The 17,275-nt window shown below is 45.6% G+C and overlaps 1 protein-coding gene across 18 annotated transcripts in view; it reads right to left on the bottom strand.

Annotated features, from left to right (window-relative positions):
- Positions 1-17,275, bottom strand: part of IQSEC1 (IQ motif and Sec7 domain ArfGEF 1) — a 466,480-nt gene that overhangs the window by 77,838 nt on the left and 371,367 nt on the right. For all 18 annotated transcript variants that reach the window (XM_077325626.1, XM_077325629.1, XM_077325627.1 and 15 more), the window contains one exon: positions 2,382-2,664. In XM_077325626.1, the coding sequence (XP_077181741.1) occupies positions 2,382-2,664 (283 nt within the window). The remainder of the gene's footprint in view (positions 1-2,381; positions 2,665-17,275) is intronic.

Genomic DNA, 17,275 nt, shown 5'->3' with positions numbered 1-17,275 from the left:
TGTGTGAATTAGGCCACATTCACCGAAATGCCCCTCTGCCCTAATATACATAGGGTAGTCACAGTACTCAGGTGTCCACCCTGTTCCTTCTGTCTCCCATATTTTCAGTGTTGGTAAAATGTTATGTGCCCTCATGCTTCTTTCATGGTTGCTCCTTAGAAGAACGGATTTTTGTACCCTATTGCTTACTACCCAAAAGAGTCTCAAAGCGGTTTACAAACACCTTTTCCATTTGTCTCTCCAAAATAGTCAACCTGTGAAGTATGTAGGGTTGTGAGAGATCTGAGAGAACTGGGAATGGGCCGCAGTGACCCAGCAGGCCTCAGGTGTCTCAAAGCATTTTCCAATCATCTTCCCCTTCTCTCCCCATAGCAGACTCCCCATGAGGGAGGTGGGGTAGCGAGCCTCACAGGGAAGCTGGCAACCCTAAGAGGAAGACTGTCTGTGCACAGCAGTCTTGACCTTAGTAAGGTTTTTAATACTTTTTTTTATTTGCCAGGCCAAGGTTATTTGCCAGTTACTATTTCAGTTACGATGTATCTCCAGACATTTACTTGTTCTCTATTTAGTTTCAGGCTGTAAATATTTATTTAGATCTTCCTGCACTTTCCAGACTCACAGGACTGATGCTGGTCTGCCTGTCTGCGCCCAAGAATACAAACAGTTGCTGATAAGGGCTGGCCATAACACATAGGCCAGGAGGGACACTCCTGCACCACTCCCTACCAACTGCAGGCAAAAATGGCTCCTTTGAAGGCTGGACTCTGAGGCATTGTACGATTTTGAAGTCCCACCTCCAAACCTCCAGGAATATTTCCAACCCAGGGGTAGCCAACCTACAGGTGTGGCCTGGAGAGCTCCTGGAATTACAGCTCACTCGCAGAGTATAAAGATCAGCTCCCCAGGCAGAAAGGGCTACTTTGGACAGGGTTGTGGTAGAGAAGAAACATTTAAGGCTTCCCACACAGGTTGTTGTTGAATTGAAAGACTTGAGGCCTACTGCACAGGGTTGTTGTGCAGATGAAACAGGAGACAAAAGAGCCAGTTTCCTCTGCAGAATAACGCTGTGCAGTGGCCTCAAATCTGCAGAGAGTTGCAAAGAAGAAGGACATATGGCTTGGCTGTGTCTAACCCCCGGCCAGAGCAGTATTTTAAGTGAGAAGGGGCTTTTCTGTGGCCTCCCTGTCAGGCAACTGTTTGGCAGAAGGGGAAAGTCCCCCCCCCCAAAAGGAAGGCCCTATGCTCCCCTGCATTGCTCTTAGAAAGGCCTCCTCCCCTCAGGGCCTGTCAGAGGTTCCTTCGCAACAGGCCTGAAGGGGGGAGGGGGAGCACTCTGCAGCCTCCTGCCAGCTCTGTCAGGGTTCTGAGGCAATTTGCAGTTGGACATGACAGTTAGGACAGCCTTGGGGAGAAAAGGGCTTGCACAGCCTGTCCAAGCTTCTGTTCTCATCCCCCTTGGCAGCCCTACTGACCTCCTCTCCCTGTGGTGGTCAGGAGCAGACTGGCAGCCAGACTGGGCTGGGTGAATGGAATTTTGGTCTGTCCTGGTGAGGGGCCAATAGGAAGGCACCTCCCCATTGGCTGCTTGGCCCTGGATGGACACTCAGAGGGCCCAATCAGGAGCCGCTTTGCGGCTCCTGATTGGGCCCTCTGAGTTTTTATCCTGGACAGGGCCCGCCCTAACTCCTCCCCAGGTGGCCTTACTCTTTTATTTAATAGGACCCTGTCCTATTTAAAGATGAGCAAGCAGTTTGCAATGGTAAGAGCACTCAGGACCCACTCAGGATAATCACTCAGGACCCACATGTGGCTCTTCTGAGCATTGCTTTCCAAGGGCATTTTGTCATGTTTCAGGAAATAGGGCAGGGTCCTTGCTCAATGGGGTGCTTGACAGGTGAGTCCCACCCTGAAACCAATCACCAGAAGAACAGATAAGCAGAAAGGCCTAAGGTTCAGGCCTCATGCTAGGAATTAGTCAATGTGACTCTTTTGGTTGATGGTAACTGTAAACATGGCCGTTTACAAGCTGCAGAGTGAGTAACACTGGGTTAGATCTAGAAGATCCCACTTCAGACCCCTCTCAACCGTGGTAACCTTAGGTCATACTTTTTCAGACTTATCTACCTCACAGGGTTGTTGTGAGGATAAAAAAGCAGAACAGAAAATGTGGTAAATCGCTTAGGTCCCCACTGCAATCAGGTACAGATAAAGAAAATAAAGTATCCCTCAATATGAGTATTAGCTTGTTCAACCAAGTTAAGGACCAAAAGATAACACACAAACTTGAATAAAACAAAGATATGCCAAATTATCAGATAAACTTAGAATCTCACAGATATGCTAATGACACAAATTTGCATGGTTTAGGAAAGTTCAAATACCTGCTTGTCCTGCAAATCAGAAGAGAGTTCATAGCTCTCTGAAAGTGACCTTGACCTTTTAATAGCTTCCTCTTCTGCCTGTTTCCTCAGTATGGATGTTGAATGCTGAAGTTTTGGTCTCCGAGGCCTTTGCTGCCCAGGAGAGACAGAATACAGCCCGTATGGAGAATGATCGTAATGATCTGGGCTTAGTGCTGAACTGTGAGTTATAGTTCCTTGATGGTAAGCAGATGGGCTGTCCAGTGATGTGCCAGTTTCACTTCCAGGAGCTTCTCCTTCAACACTAAACAGAGTGGAGAAAGAAAAAGTGACACAATTAAGTGTACATCAAAAGATGCCAGGCATTTATTATTAGTCTAGTGCTATATACAGTCACACAATAAATACACATAGGTCCAATGCTTCCAGAGTTTGTAATTTTTAAATATTCTTTTGTAGTCATTTATTTAGACATCTATAACTGTGCAGTAATATTTAATACCAACCTAAATATTTTTCAGTTGTGTCCACACTTATACAGCACAATTCAATAAAGGAACAGGAATTTCCATTGTTATAAAACTTATGTGGCAAACCTAAGCTTGAATGATTCACATAATCATCCACATGAATTTTGGTAAAAAATATGGATATATACATTATTTTACATAGAAATTTGACCAAAGTACAACCAATGTTTTTTTTGTCATAACAAGGATTAAAAAAATGTTTTAACTTGTTATACCTGCAAAACTATCTGAACTATGTTTTAAGACAAGATTAGATTAGATATGCTCATTCAAAGGCACTTCAGCTATGGAGAAGTCCTAATTTGTATACACATAACACTAGTCATCTAATTCAGTGGTCCCCAACCTTTTTTAGGCTGGGGACCGGCAGGGCATTGGGCCGCGCCCGCAGGGACCGCGCCCGCGCGGGCCACGCCCACGCTTTGGGCCGCGCCCACGCTTCGGGCCGCGCCCGCGCCCGCGGATCGGGCCGCGCCCGGCCGCGCCCGCCGGCCGCACCCGCGAGCCGCGCCCGGCCGCGCCCGCCGGCCGCACCCGCGAGCCGCGCCCGGCCGCGCCCGCGGATCGGGCCACACCCGCGGGCCGCGCCCGTGGATCGGGCCGCGCCGGCGCGGCCTGCACGGGCGCGGCCCGGCCCTGATTCCCTCTTCCCGCCCTCCCGCAGTAAGTAGCTTCCCGGGCCGCAAGCTTGCGGCCTGGGAAGATTTTTACTGCGGGGGTGGGGGGGGGGCGGGGAGAGGGAGCCGCGGCCCGGCGCCATGGCCTTTGCGGCCCGGCGCCGGGCCGCGGCCCGCAGGTTGGGGACCACTGATCTAATTGGTGATAGTGCTGATCAGCTGTATGGGGGAAGAAGCAGTAAATTTCTGCATTCCTTCATCCTTGGTGTCTTCATTTTACCTACCTATTCCCTTCAGCTATCTCAGGACCTTTATCAATCTCCCCATTCACCCCCCCCCAAAAAAACCAAACAAACATGCTTTCTCATCTAGGTTTATTTGCTCATGATTCACATACATTATATCTGACCATAAATGAGTCCCTGTTACTGAAACAAAGAATATTTCTCTCTGTGAGACAAACAAAAGCAGTCCTTCAACAGTTCAGAGTACAGAACAATTTCTGAAGGGCATTCTGCTGTGGATTCCATTGCAAGGGCAGATCAAGAAAAATACTGTCAAAACTCCCCTGATTTTCTATAGGAGGTAAAAAATCAAGTTCTTAAAATTGCTAAGTTATAATTAACACCCATTTCTATTTTGAACTCCCTCAAAATGTGATTGGTGCCAAAGAACGGTTTCCATTTAAAAGGAAGCTGACAAGAAATTGAAAACATCTCACTTAAAAGTACAGGTGCACTTAAGCCTTAGGGTTTCAAACTTGTGAAGCTATTAATTCTAAACAGTAATATTGGAAAACAATCCTTTGCGCAGTTCTCCTATCAACCTGTTAGGAATTTTCTGCTAAGTAAAACCTACAATAGATGGCTGATATGCTTTGTGAATGCCTAATGAAAATCTATATGTTAATTCTTACAGAAAATCACTAACTTTGCTTTATAGTCTAAGATTGATATGTTCAAGCCCTAAGTAATGCTTTTGATATACTTCTTGTTTAGCAATGTATTTCCTGCTCATCCATCTTATAAAACATCTAATTATCTTTTATAATTATGATTATCCTAATGTCATTTTAATAACGACATATCCTATTCATGAATTTCATATCTTCAACAATATATTAAACAGCACTGATTTTAAAGTACACAGGATATTTTTCTCTCTGTCTACTAAAATAAAATGTAGAAAACAGAAAAGAAACATTTTGGCACAACTGATGTCACTTGCTCATAAACCAACTCCCTGCCATTACAAGCCTAACCTTTGAAGCCTAACCTTGAAGCACCTGGGAAATAATTATCTTTTACAACTTGTGGAATACATTTGAGAGAAGGGTGTTCTTTCCCATTTTAAGGAAAGAAAATCTGTAATATGTACATATGTTATTCCTGTCCTCACCTGGTTAATTTAAAGTTGAACATTCACAAGTGATATAAAATACCACATCAATATGTTAAAAAAATGTCATTGAGTGAAATAGTAATATTTAATAAATGCAATCCTTGTAGGTTATTAAACATCTGTACACAGCCCGTGGCGCCACGGGCGCCACGGACTGTATAAAGGAGTAAGGGGTAGTGGGGAGGAGTTAGGGCGGGACCGGTCCGGGATAAAAACTCGGAGGGGCCAATCAGGAGCCGCGAAGCGGCTCCTGATTGGCCCCTCCAAGTGTCCATCCCGCCCGAAGCAGGCAATGGGGAGCCGCGCGAAGCGCGGCTCCCCATTCCCTGCTTCACCCGCACAGCGACAGGTAAGCGCTTCGGGGGCCGTTCGCCGCTGGGGGAGGGTGGGGGTGGTGGGAGCCGGCCTTCTCTGGGCGTCCGGAGCGCCCTCGCGGTAGCGAGGGCGCTCCGGAGGCCCAGAGAACGCCGTTCGCCGCTGGGGGAGGGTCGGGGTGGTGGGAGCCGGCCTTCTGTCGGCCCCGGCTGCGGCCTCGCCCGGCGAGCCCGCTCCCGGGGCCGACAGGACGCCGTGGGAGCCTTTGGGGAGGGTGGGGGGGCGGGAGCCTCCCTTCCCAGCCCCCCTTTTCGCTCCGGCTTCTGCCGGGGCTGAGCTCTCCCTCGCACCCGCGACGGAGATCTCCGCCCCGACAGAAGCCTCCTTTCCCAGCCCCCCTTTTCCCTCCGGCTTCTGCCGGGGCTGAGCTCTCCCTCGCACCCGCGAGGGAGATCTCCGCCCCGACAGAAGCCCCCTTTCCCAGCCCCCCTTTTCCCTCCGGCTTCTGCCGGGGCTGAGCTCTCCCTCGCACCCGCGAGGGAGATCTCCGCCCCAACAGAAGCCCCCTTTCCCAGCCCCCCTTTTCCCTCCGGCTTCTGCCGGGGCTGAGCTCTCCCTCGCACCCGCGAGGGAGATCTCCGCCCCGACAGAAGCCCCCTTTCCCAGCCCCCCTTTTCCCTCCGGCTTCTGCCGGGGCTGAGCTCTCCCTCGCACCCGCGAGGGAGATCTCCGCCCCGACAGAAGCCCCCTTTCCCAGCCCCCCTTTTCCCTCCGGCTTCTGCCGGGGCTGAGCTCTCCCTCACACCCGCGAGGGAGATCTCCGCCCCGACAGAAGCCTCCTTTCCCAGCCCCCCTTTTCCCTCCGGCTTCTGCGGGGGACGGGCTCTCCCCCCCAGCCCATCTAGCGCCCATTTTATTTAAATTTAAAATGGGCTTGAAATCTAGTATAAGTATATTTTTGTAGTTTATATGTAACAGTTATATGGCAGAGATAGTCTACTGCTGCAGTAAGTATGCAAACTTTGCAGGTTCATTTTTCTCTAACCAAATTCCAGCTAACACCTGGAGATTGAAGCACTTTTTGCTAAATCTCTGAGATGAATTAAGAGAGCACCCCGCTACAGCATGAAATATAAAGAGAATGATAAATGGTCATGCTTATTTAGAGTAAGATTTTAAAAAGACTACATGAATTCTAAATTAGCACCTGAGTCTCCAGTAAAAAAAGCAAAAGTTGTTCAGAGGTGGTTTTCCATTGCCTGCCTTTGCATCAGGACCTTGGTGTTCCTTAGGATCTCCCATCCAAATACTAACCAGGGCTGACTCTGCTAGGTTTCTAAGATGGGGCTATCCATGTCCAAGCACAAAGAGCTATTTTAATTTGTTTCAAATCAAGGTACTAAGTGTAACCCATGAAGAGTTTTATTGGCGATCTATATTATCTTGAACTATACTTAATTAATCAATTAATTAATTAATGTAATACACATATTCCACTGACTTTTTAATAATAGTCAAGCTATTACGTCTTATACCAGTTAGAGTTTCTGGACTGCCCTTTATGGCATATCCCAAGTAATCAGAATTGAAAACCATTTAAATTTAGGCTAACTATTTAAGTTAGGCAAAATTGGGCTAGTCTGGGCTACCCAGGTCATATCCCCTGAAGTTACAGATGTACAAATATTTCTTCCCCACCATTTGTTTTTATGCTATGTTGTGAAGCTCTTAATTCTGTCCAATACATGTGTTAAACTATTGATATGCAATTGCATGAGCATCATTGAAAAAAGCAGAAACAGAAAAATGGCCCAAAATAAAGTCTCAGTTATACTGACTTGGAAATGGCTTGTTGTTTTCCATACTGCCTTCGGATGATAAAGTATGTATTTATCCTATATCAAGAATTCAAGTAGCAGGAATGCGTGGCAAAGAATAATCAGAGCTGCCGGTTGGTGCAATGGAGGGAGGGTTGGAGGTGGATGCAACTACCCCAGTGCAGAGTGCATGCTGCGCTTACGCAGCGCGCACAGCATAGAAGAGATAGGCTGGACCCACGGCACCTATAAAGGCGCCAAATACGTGGGTCCCATCTACTTCACTCAGCACACCGCAGAGCAGCTTCCCTCCCTCCCACCCTATGTGATATGTAAACAGCAGTGTGACTGTGTCTGAAGTGGATGTTTTATGGTTAATATTTCATCACAGCTGTGGGTTTCGCATGGGATGGAGCCTGTTGGTATGGAGTCTGGTGGGTGATCAGACTCACGGGGGTTCAGGGCCTCCATTGAAGGTGGCATGTAAATGAGCATAGCTAACCCTGCTGAGGGACAGGGGCTTATTGCCAGGTGGCCTGGGGACAGCCAAATTAGGTGGGTGCCTCGTGGCTCCCCCACATAGATCACTATGGACTTCAACAGGCAAAATGGTGAGGATTCCCAGGGCGCCTCTGGACTCTGCGGGTTTTGGTACAGTCTGCTGACTGCTAGGTCAGGCTCCCTCTCCCCTGCTGTGTCAACCCTCCCGTGGGTAATAAAGCTGTGGCCATGTTTACACCCAACAACTGTGTGTCACATCTTATTCCAGCCCAAAATGCCCTCCTGAAAGTCAATCCAGTATGCACTTCAAAAACATTTGCTCATTCTTCAAGATCATCACTATGAAATAATTTGAAACACATACCTTGAATTAGCCACCACTGTTTACTTTCACATAAGTATATTTAGCACCAGCTTCTTAAGAAGCAAGGGGGAAGCAGGTAGGATAAAGGACATGGTAAGGGCCCTGATTTAGATAGCTCAGGCTAGCCTAATCTTGTCAGATCTCAAAAACTAAGCAGGAGTGGCCGTGATCACTATCTGGATGGGAAACCACCAAGGAAATCCAGGGTCCCAATACAGAGGCAGGCAATCTCAAGCCACCTCTAAATGTCTCTTGCCTGGAAAACCCTATAAGTCAACTGCTCCTTGAGAGCAAAACAACAATAAACCCCCCAGTATGTTGCAGTAGTGCAGCATAAGACTGATGATAAAATCAGAGACATTTAACAGAAATTATACACACATGGTTTTATGCCAATAAAGATTTTTGAATCTATACACACATAGTAGTTAAGAGTGAAAATATTTAAAGTATTCCTACTTCTTGCTATAAAGCAATCCAAATGTATTTTTCTTTCAATTCAAGTTGGTATGTGGATAAAAGAAGACATGCTTTAAAGCATATTTTTCAAACATGTTCTTAAACACAAATCTGTTCAACAGGCTTTCCTTCCCAAACTCTTCATCCTTTTAAACAAATGTTAATCTAGAATTTCCTTTAAAAATAAAGTATCCCAACTGCAGCAGCACAGGAACAAGCAAGATCATCTGGTTGCCTCATCAGAGAGGCCATAACCGAACGGTCAGCTAACTCAAGGCGGATGTTGAGTTCAAACAGCAGCAGAGAGACCGAGAGGTAATTGCTCTGTATCGATCAAACAGAAACCACCAATATGCAAACAGCAGTTTGATTTACAATAATAATCACCTGATGGTCTACCTGATTGACGTAAATTGTATATTAGGTTGCCAAAGCATCCAGCTACCCATTTTACATGAAATAATGAGATTTAATTGTTTCCTCTTTAAAAAAAAAGTTTATTATTTAATTTGAATGTGTCCATAGTAAAACAAGCCAGGTGGTGTGTCTGTAGTGTGAACTTCCTTCCTGTATCACTAGCAGCATGATTCAAGAGTTTGTATGGACTTGGAAGGGTGTAATTCTGCATTAATAAATGGGGTTCTGGACTTCAAGGTGTAATTGTCATGAACCTAAGGTATTTCCTTTTTTGAATCCAAAGAACACTGAGTATCCATACAACCAATAAGGATTTTAAAATGTAGGGGAGCGTTTCTTTAAACATTTCTGACTGCACTTCATTCATACTAGATAGCTGCACACTCTGTAAAATTCTCTCCAAGCACTGTTTAGATTTAAAAACATAAAAATACAACCAAACCTATAAGGGGGGATACCAATAAAAATCAATAATAAAATTAATAGAACAGCACATCAGCCTAAGAGCAACTTAATGAACACAGCTTTGCCAAGGAAAAAATCCACCAACATTTATGTATCATAGCCCTCCTGCCCAAGAATGCTTATTTAGTCATAAGAGTTTTGAGAGAGAGAGCGCCAACAGAAGAGTAGCCTTGCTAAATAAAACCAAATGGCTCATTCATCATCCTACTTCCTACAATATACTTTCTGAAATTGAATGACCCGGATATTCCAACCCCGTCCATATTATAGATTACATAAATGCATTACTATAATGGCTGTTTTATCTACAATTCCTTACCTAAATAATTTGTTTTAACTCCAATATATACTAGACTGAAATTTTCATTGCTATATCCCATCATAACCCTAAGATTAGTTTTATAAATGACAATTGAGAAAAAGTCATCCTAGAGTTGTGGTGCGATAAATACTGTGCCTTTCTTCCAAAAGGGTACCCTAAATAGCTAACATTATTCTATTCCACTCCAATGTGTTCTTGCAACTTTGTGAGGTAGGTTAGGCTGAGAGCGTTTGACTAGTCCAAGGTCACCTAGAAGGCTCTCATGGCAGAGAGGGGATTCTCAAACCTGGATCTTCCAGACTCAACTATTACTTCACATAGCATCTGCCATAAATGTATATATGAAAGCAGGATTATATTTATTTTATACCTCTTATGCATTTAACATTTTGTTGGCCATTCAACAGCAGCAACATGGAAGAAAACATTCAATACTTTCTTGAACATGTAGGTCTCATTTACAGTGGAAAGCATAACACAATGGAACACTAAAAAAGGCGCTGCTAGCTAACATTTATGGACTGCCACCATCAAACAAGTAACACATAGCAAGGATTCTACATCACATCAAAATACATAAGGAGATAATATAATACTATAGGAGACATTACATGACAAACACAGGTTTCGAACTGCATTTGAGCCATTTGTTGTTTGAAGTCTAAATATGTTCCTTTGCCCTTGCCCAGCAGTTCAAAAAATTTTGGCAGCACTTTCAACATGAAAGAACTGAGGTATAAAATAAGTATATTTGTAGGAGAATTGGACTGAATTTTTGTTGTTGTGCAGTTTAAACATGCAGAAATCTAAGCCAATGCTGCACAACACTCCCCATATAGATCTAATACCTTTGGAGAAGCTTTTTGCTGAGTTATAATCAATCTCTTCCCTTTTAAGAAGCTGAAGGGGGGGGAAGTGTCTGTGAATTCCATAGATTTCCTGTCTCCAGCTGCAGTTCCCAACAATCCTAAAAATCACCTGATTCTCAGGAGCAGGATTTAAGATGACACCAAGGCTTGTAGATATGGGGGAAGACAATGACAGTAAAGACTCATTGTGTATGTTCCACTCATGGTTTTTGAAATCCAAACCATGGTGGTCTACAGCAGTGGTCCCCAACTTTTTTATCACCGTGGACCAGTCAATGCTTGATAATTTTACTGAGGCTTGGGGGGGGGGGTAGTCTTTTTCCAAGGGATGTTGCCGCTGCCCAAACCCCTGCTCCACTTGCTTTCCCACCAGTACCCCTGACTTCCCACCGCCTGCTGGGGGGTGCTGCCAGCAGCAGTTGCACAGTGCCATGCCCCAGCCATAGCAGCCACCAGAGAGCACCAAAGGTGAGCCAGCGACAGAGTGGCAGGGCAGCCCCCGAGGCAGCAGCCGGGGAGGAGGACGAGGAGGAGCCGCGGACCAGTACCAACTGATCCATGGACCGGGACCAGTCTCCGGACTGGGGGCTGGGGACCACTGGTCTACAGGATTCTAGGGAAGTTGCTGCAAATCCCAACTGCAATACCTGCTTTTTTCACACTCAAGATGTCTACTGTGCCAGTATAAAGTATTTCCAAATCCTTAGGATCTTGTGCATTGTACTTTGCTTAACACCTTTGCACTGAAAGCAACAGTGCCCCATCAATAGGTATCATTAGGTATCGGTTATGATATCATAAAGCTCATAATACATCTCTATAAGCAATCACATTTTGCATTGTGTCATAACATTCCAAGATGCATATCACAGAACACACAGGCTGGTATCCCACTCTGCTCTAAAGATAAAAGGATGCCAGAAAGAGAGGAAGATTTCTACCTACCGTGAACCCCATTTAACCTCCTCTGCTCTTCCTGAGGGTGAGCTGACCCTTAAGGAACAAACTTGCTGATATCTCAATATCCTATGGCTAGAAGTGGACACAGACATGTCCTGCAATACTAGTTGATCTTGTTGGATAAGGTCCCCCAAAGATGTATGTTAGCAGGCAAAATAAACTAATACCTCAAATAAAGGTAAAGGTAAAGGTATCCCCTTTGCAAGCACCGAGTCATGTCTGACCCTTGGGGTGACGCCCTCTAGCATTTTCATGGCAGACTAAATACGGGGTGGTTTGCCAGTGCCTTCCCCAGTCATTACCATTTACCCCCCAGCAAGCTGGGTACTCATTTTACCAACCTCGGAAGGATGGAAGGCTGAGTCAACCTTGAGCCGGCTGCTGGGATTGAACTCCCAGCCTCATGGGCAAAGCTTTCAGATGGCTGCCTTACCACTCTGCACCACAAGAGGCTCTTAATACCTCAAATACCACCACATAATTAAAGACCATATAAATCAACATTCAGAGAGCTCGAATATTAAATCTATTAAGTGTCAAACTATGAAGGGTTCCCCTCAGTGAATCAACTGACCCACAAACACAGTACAAAACAGCCAGCTGTAGATCTGAAGATAGCAGTTAAAGGTACATCCAACTATAATAGCTGCGTAATCTCTTTAAAGATACTAAGAATAGCCATAATTTCTTGCCTGGCAAGAGAGCAAAGAAGAAGTGTCAACAAGCCAATTGACTACTCAACAGATGGCCTATTCTTTCCCCACAGTAAAATGTTGTGCATAAGCAAGAATGCTAGTGGGTCAGCAGTTTTGTCTTTTTAAATTCAATTTAATTCATTGGCAAGAGGAGGACGGTGGGCTCCTTCCCCCTGTAGGATTCCAGTCCTCACAGGCAAACCTCACAGTCATCTGCTATAACTGCAAGATTCTTCAAAATACAAACAAGCCCAAGGTCACCCAGCTGGCTGCATGTGGAAGAGTGGGGAATCAAACCAGGGTCGCCAGATTAGAAGTTGGTGCTCCTAACCACTACACCAGGCTGTCATAATCTGTACTAAACTTCAATGGTCATATGGCCTATCACTGGAAATATGAAGCCAAAGCATTACATAGACTCTTTTCAAAAGACTTGGTTCATTGTTCCAGTACTACTATTGTTCTAATCACAAGTCTTTCAAAAGCTTCAGAGTTAAATGGTCTGGGCATTTCAGGAATTTGTAATACAAATTGTGAATTTATGGTGATAGCACACATGAAGAGGCTTTTTTTGAGAAAATATTATGCAGTACAGCATCAAGATTTTATTGACTTAAAAATGTACACAAGAAGGCCTGCTCACAGCCTTAAGCTGGATCACTGACTATGACTAGGTAAAGAGTGGAGGAAGGAGGAAAAGCAGGACTTCTATTTTTTCAAGTTTTTAAACTTTTTCTAAATATCCGTAAACCGCTCCGCGGGAGTGGTAAGAATAAAACAGTAAGGCCTAGGTGGGAGGAGAAAGGCGTGGGGCGATTCCAGGATAAAAATTCGAAGGGGTAAACCGGCTTCCGATTGGCCCCTCCGATTGTCAGTCCGGGGCCAACGGGCCAATCAGGAGCCGCGCGATTGGCCCCTTGGCCCCGCACTGACAGCCAAGCTGCCAATCCGGGGCCGTCAGTCTGGGGCCAAGGGGCCAATCGGGAGCCGCGCACTGCCTCTTGGCTGCATTGGTCTCTTGGCCCCGGCCTGACAGCAAGGCAGCCAATCGAGAGGCCTGAGGCGGAGGTGGGGGGGAGACACTTTGGCACCCAAAGAGCAGGCCTGCTCCTTGGGCCGTGCTGCAGCTGGGGAGTCAAGGGGGAGGGGGCTGGGGAGTTGGGGAAGGGGGCTGGGGAGGGAGTCTTCGGAGCAGGGGGAGGAAAGGGGCAGCTAGCACCCATTGTATTTCCAGATACAATGGGCTTTAAATCTAATTCTAAAAATGATTCAGATAATCTAAGTTTATTGAAAATGGTAAAGAAGGAAGCCAACTATCTTTTCTGAATAACTGTACATACCATGTGCAACAATGAGAACTGCGTTGGGAAACAACAGACCTACTAAGAAAAAAAAATCACTGATCACTCAGTCGAAACACTTTCTGGTTGAAGAAGGTCAGTGTTTAGTTAAACACATACCAAATACTCGGACTATTTGCCTCCAGCAATGGTGCAATGAGACAGTTAAGCTTTGTTTTGACAAGTCCCAGAAGAAACAGCATTCTCCTCAAAAAGATCCAGTTGTTTCTAAATACTTCTTTATTAGTAAATTCAAGACCTCTCAACTGGTTCAGTTCAGGAAAGCAGTGAAGTGTCAATGGGCAACAATAATACTCATTTAAAATAGCTCATCTAAACACTGCCCACGGCGCCGCGGACTAAATAAAACGCTAAGGGGTTCTGGGGCGGGATGTGTGCGTGATGAGGAAGGGTCCGGATTGGACCCTTCCTCTGGACAGACAATCGGAGGGACCAATCGGCAGGCGCTTCGCGCCTGCCGATTGGTCCCTCTGATTCCCAGCTCCAGCAAGTTCCCAGCCCCAGCAGTTGCTCCCGGTCTGACGCAGCGAGAGGTGCTTTGCGCCTCTCACCGCATCAGGCCACTGCCACACACAGCCGCCGCCCCACAGAGCCGCCGCCGGGGGACACGACAAACTGTAAGTGGCTAAAGGTAAAGGTAAAGGTATCCCCTGTGCAAGCACCGAGTCATGCCTAACTCTGGGGTGACGCCCTCTAGCGTTTTCATGGCAGACTCAATACGGGGTGGTTTGCCAGTGCCTTCCCCAGTCATTACCGTTTACCCCTGAGCAAGCTGGGTACTCATTTTACCGACCTCGGAAGGATGGAAGGCTGAGTCAATCTTGAGCCGGCTGCTGGGATTGAACTCCCAGCCTCATGGGCAAAGCTTTCAGACGGCTGCCTTACCACTTTGCACCACAAGAGGCTCTTTAAGTGGCTAGCGCCTGCTATATTCCTCATACAGTGGGCTCTATTACTAGTAACAAATAATATGGTAGATATAGAAGCTGCTACTATGCTCGAAGCTTTCAAGATAACTGAACCTGGGGGGAAAGTACTCACGTGGCAGAACAGAAATTGACTTACATGAAGATTACAGTTTTCAGTCATTATTTTGTTCAAACTCTATGCCCCAAAACTGGGCTTTCTGGCTCTGTGGGAGTCACTACAGAGAATGCAGGATTTTGCTTTCCAAGTAATGAAACAACTAAGGAATGTGAACACTGAGGGCATTTCCGCACATCATTAAAAATAGCGTTACGCCAGCTGAATGGCATAGCAATAAATATGATCGCGCCTCCCAGGCCCTCCTCAACTTTTTGCAGTCTCACCACCAGCTTCCTGTGCCTCCAGTTGGGCTCTCTGCTCGGTCAACAGCTCTTCTCTCTTGCAGGAAGTGGCAGATTCTGGCTGGCAGGCAGCAGGGGCAAACGAAACTCCAGCCAGCTCTGAGCGCCTCTTGCCCAGCTCTTCACTGCTTCCTGGCTTGCCAGGAGCCCATCCATTGCCTCTGGTTTCCTGCACCTCCAGCTCTCTGCTCAGTTGACTCCTCTTGGGAAGCAGCGAAAAGCCGGGCAAGAGGCGCGCAGAGCTGGCTGAAGTCTCGCCTCCGAAACAGAATCTGCCACTTCTATACGGTGTTGCAAATCCACCTCCAACACATTCCAGTCCCCCCCCCGTGTTGCCAACTGTCCCTTCGCTACCTCCAAAGGTGCAGCAGCAGCAGCTCAATAACCCTTTCCTGGCCAAAGGACCCAAGGAAAGGGAGAGAGATTCTTCCTGCTGGAGATTTTCTTTTTCTTTTTTATTGGCTACTGTCCAGGGACTTAATGGGGCTGCCCCAGAGGGGCTTTGCCGGCTCTTGTGGGCCGATCGAATGGACTTTCCCCCATGGAGAGGGCACCAGATTGTGGGGTCAGCAGCATTTGAAGATGCAAAGTGCTTTTTGAATGCTACCCCTTATGTAATCTTGGGTCTTGATACTTTAAAAAATTAATCTCCCTGATTTGTAGGGGGGTTCATTCGAGAGCATGCTTTGTGTTATAACTTGGGGGAAAAATTATTTTTGACATCGCCTGCATGCCTGTCCACCTAATCATTGCTCCAAGATGTCAGCCATTTTTAAAAAGACTCTCCCGTCCTCAGGAACAGTGTCATGAAATAAAAGGTGGAGCTCTGTGACCCATTAACCGTCCCAGCCTGTAGACTGAAGACCACTGGTATAGGGCAGTTTCATATGACTCAGCTAACTATGAGAATTTTTTACACATCAGAATATACTCAGGGCAGAACACTTGCATGCCATCCACAATATACACCTCTTCCACTATAAATACCCTCTTCCCAGTGAAGTGACTCATTCACTGACAAAAAAGAATCATAGGGAAACAAATGCACAAGTTAACATCTATTTTCCATTCTGTTTAATTTACTGAATCTTAGCAACATCCTCCCACCCCCTGAGTGTAGGGACTGCTCGAAATAGCCTCTGCATGGTGACTTCTAAACTGTAGAGTCAGGCACCACATTGTTTCTCTGCATCACATGGAGATGCTCATGACTACACATTATGCTGACATCTGGTGCAACCACAGCAGAACATGGGGAACAGTGCTTGATGTTCAAATCACCATTTAAGTACTCTTTCAAGTGCATTTACTTAATAATCATAAAATGTAAGTAGATTTTCCCCACCTGAAGGTACCTTGAAGGAGACCAATGAAACAGCTCAATGCCTACTGAGCTGACTTAAATACATTCATGCTCTATGCCATTTCCTCTATCCCTTTTCTACACTCCTGGCTTCATTTGAGCCAGTGCTCACCTGCTGGCTAGTCTGGAGTCAGCTCTTAGTGCTGGAAAAATGCCTTAGGGCAGTGAATTAGGGCTATGTCAGCAATAACTGTTTTGAAGAATACACTTGATATGAGGTGTTAATACAGTGAATCAAAATTTACTCTGATATGCCTAGCCACTATACTCTTTATGAAACTGTAATTAAACCTCAGAAGAAGCAATAGATCATTCCATAAATTATGAACACTATGGTTATAATAAGGACATTTTCACACATAAATGATACTTTAAAAATATTGTCTATATTTTTACTATTTTGTCTACAAACATATTTTTATATATGAACGTATGAAGCTAGGTATGGATCACGTGACCATTTATTAGGGGTTCTCACAGTACCAATACATTTTCCAACACTTTGTACCTGTGATTCTTTAACAGGAGATGACAAAAAACTGAATTTGGAACCTTTTACATGTAAACTGTGTACTTAACACCATACTATTATCTACACTACAGCAACAGATGGCAGGGCATAAGTCAGTTGCAAAATGTAAGTGAAATAATTCTTATATGTTACAAAGAATGAACAAATGAATACCTGACTTTGCATCAGACTTGGGAGCATAATTGAAAGGAAGGGGTTGTTTCTGTCACATGTAAAGGTACAACAATTCAACAAATGAAAAAGAAATTAAAATTGAGAAAGGTGGGAAAGTACTAATGTATAAGCTAAGGTTTGTATTTTTAATACAAATAGGGATTAAAACTTTGATCAAAGACGTAAGCAACCAGTTCACCATACCAAAAAAGAGCTCATTTCTATCTTGTTGTTACCCATGCCGGGGCCTCACCGCAACCCGCAAGCCTCGCCGCTCCCACGTCTGCTGCCGATGACCCTGCACCCACTCAAACGGCCTTCTTCCCCCGCCTACGCATACCCATTTTTACAAATGAGCTTCTTTACTAGTAAAAATATAAGAGGCAAATACAGGCAAGCAGGGTAAAAATGTTGTTGTTAGGTGCGAAGTCGTGTCCGACCCATCG

This window comes from Paroedura picta, chromosome 3, assembly GCF_049243985.1.
Source record: "Paroedura picta isolate Pp20150507F chromosome 3, Ppicta_v3.0, whole genome shotgun sequence".
In the NCBI taxonomy this organism is placed as follows: domain Eukaryota; kingdom Metazoa; phylum Chordata; class Lepidosauria; order Squamata; family Gekkonidae; genus Paroedura; species Paroedura picta.
Note: the sequence above shows the minus strand (reverse complement) of the source record. Positions and strands in the feature narration are given on the sequence as shown.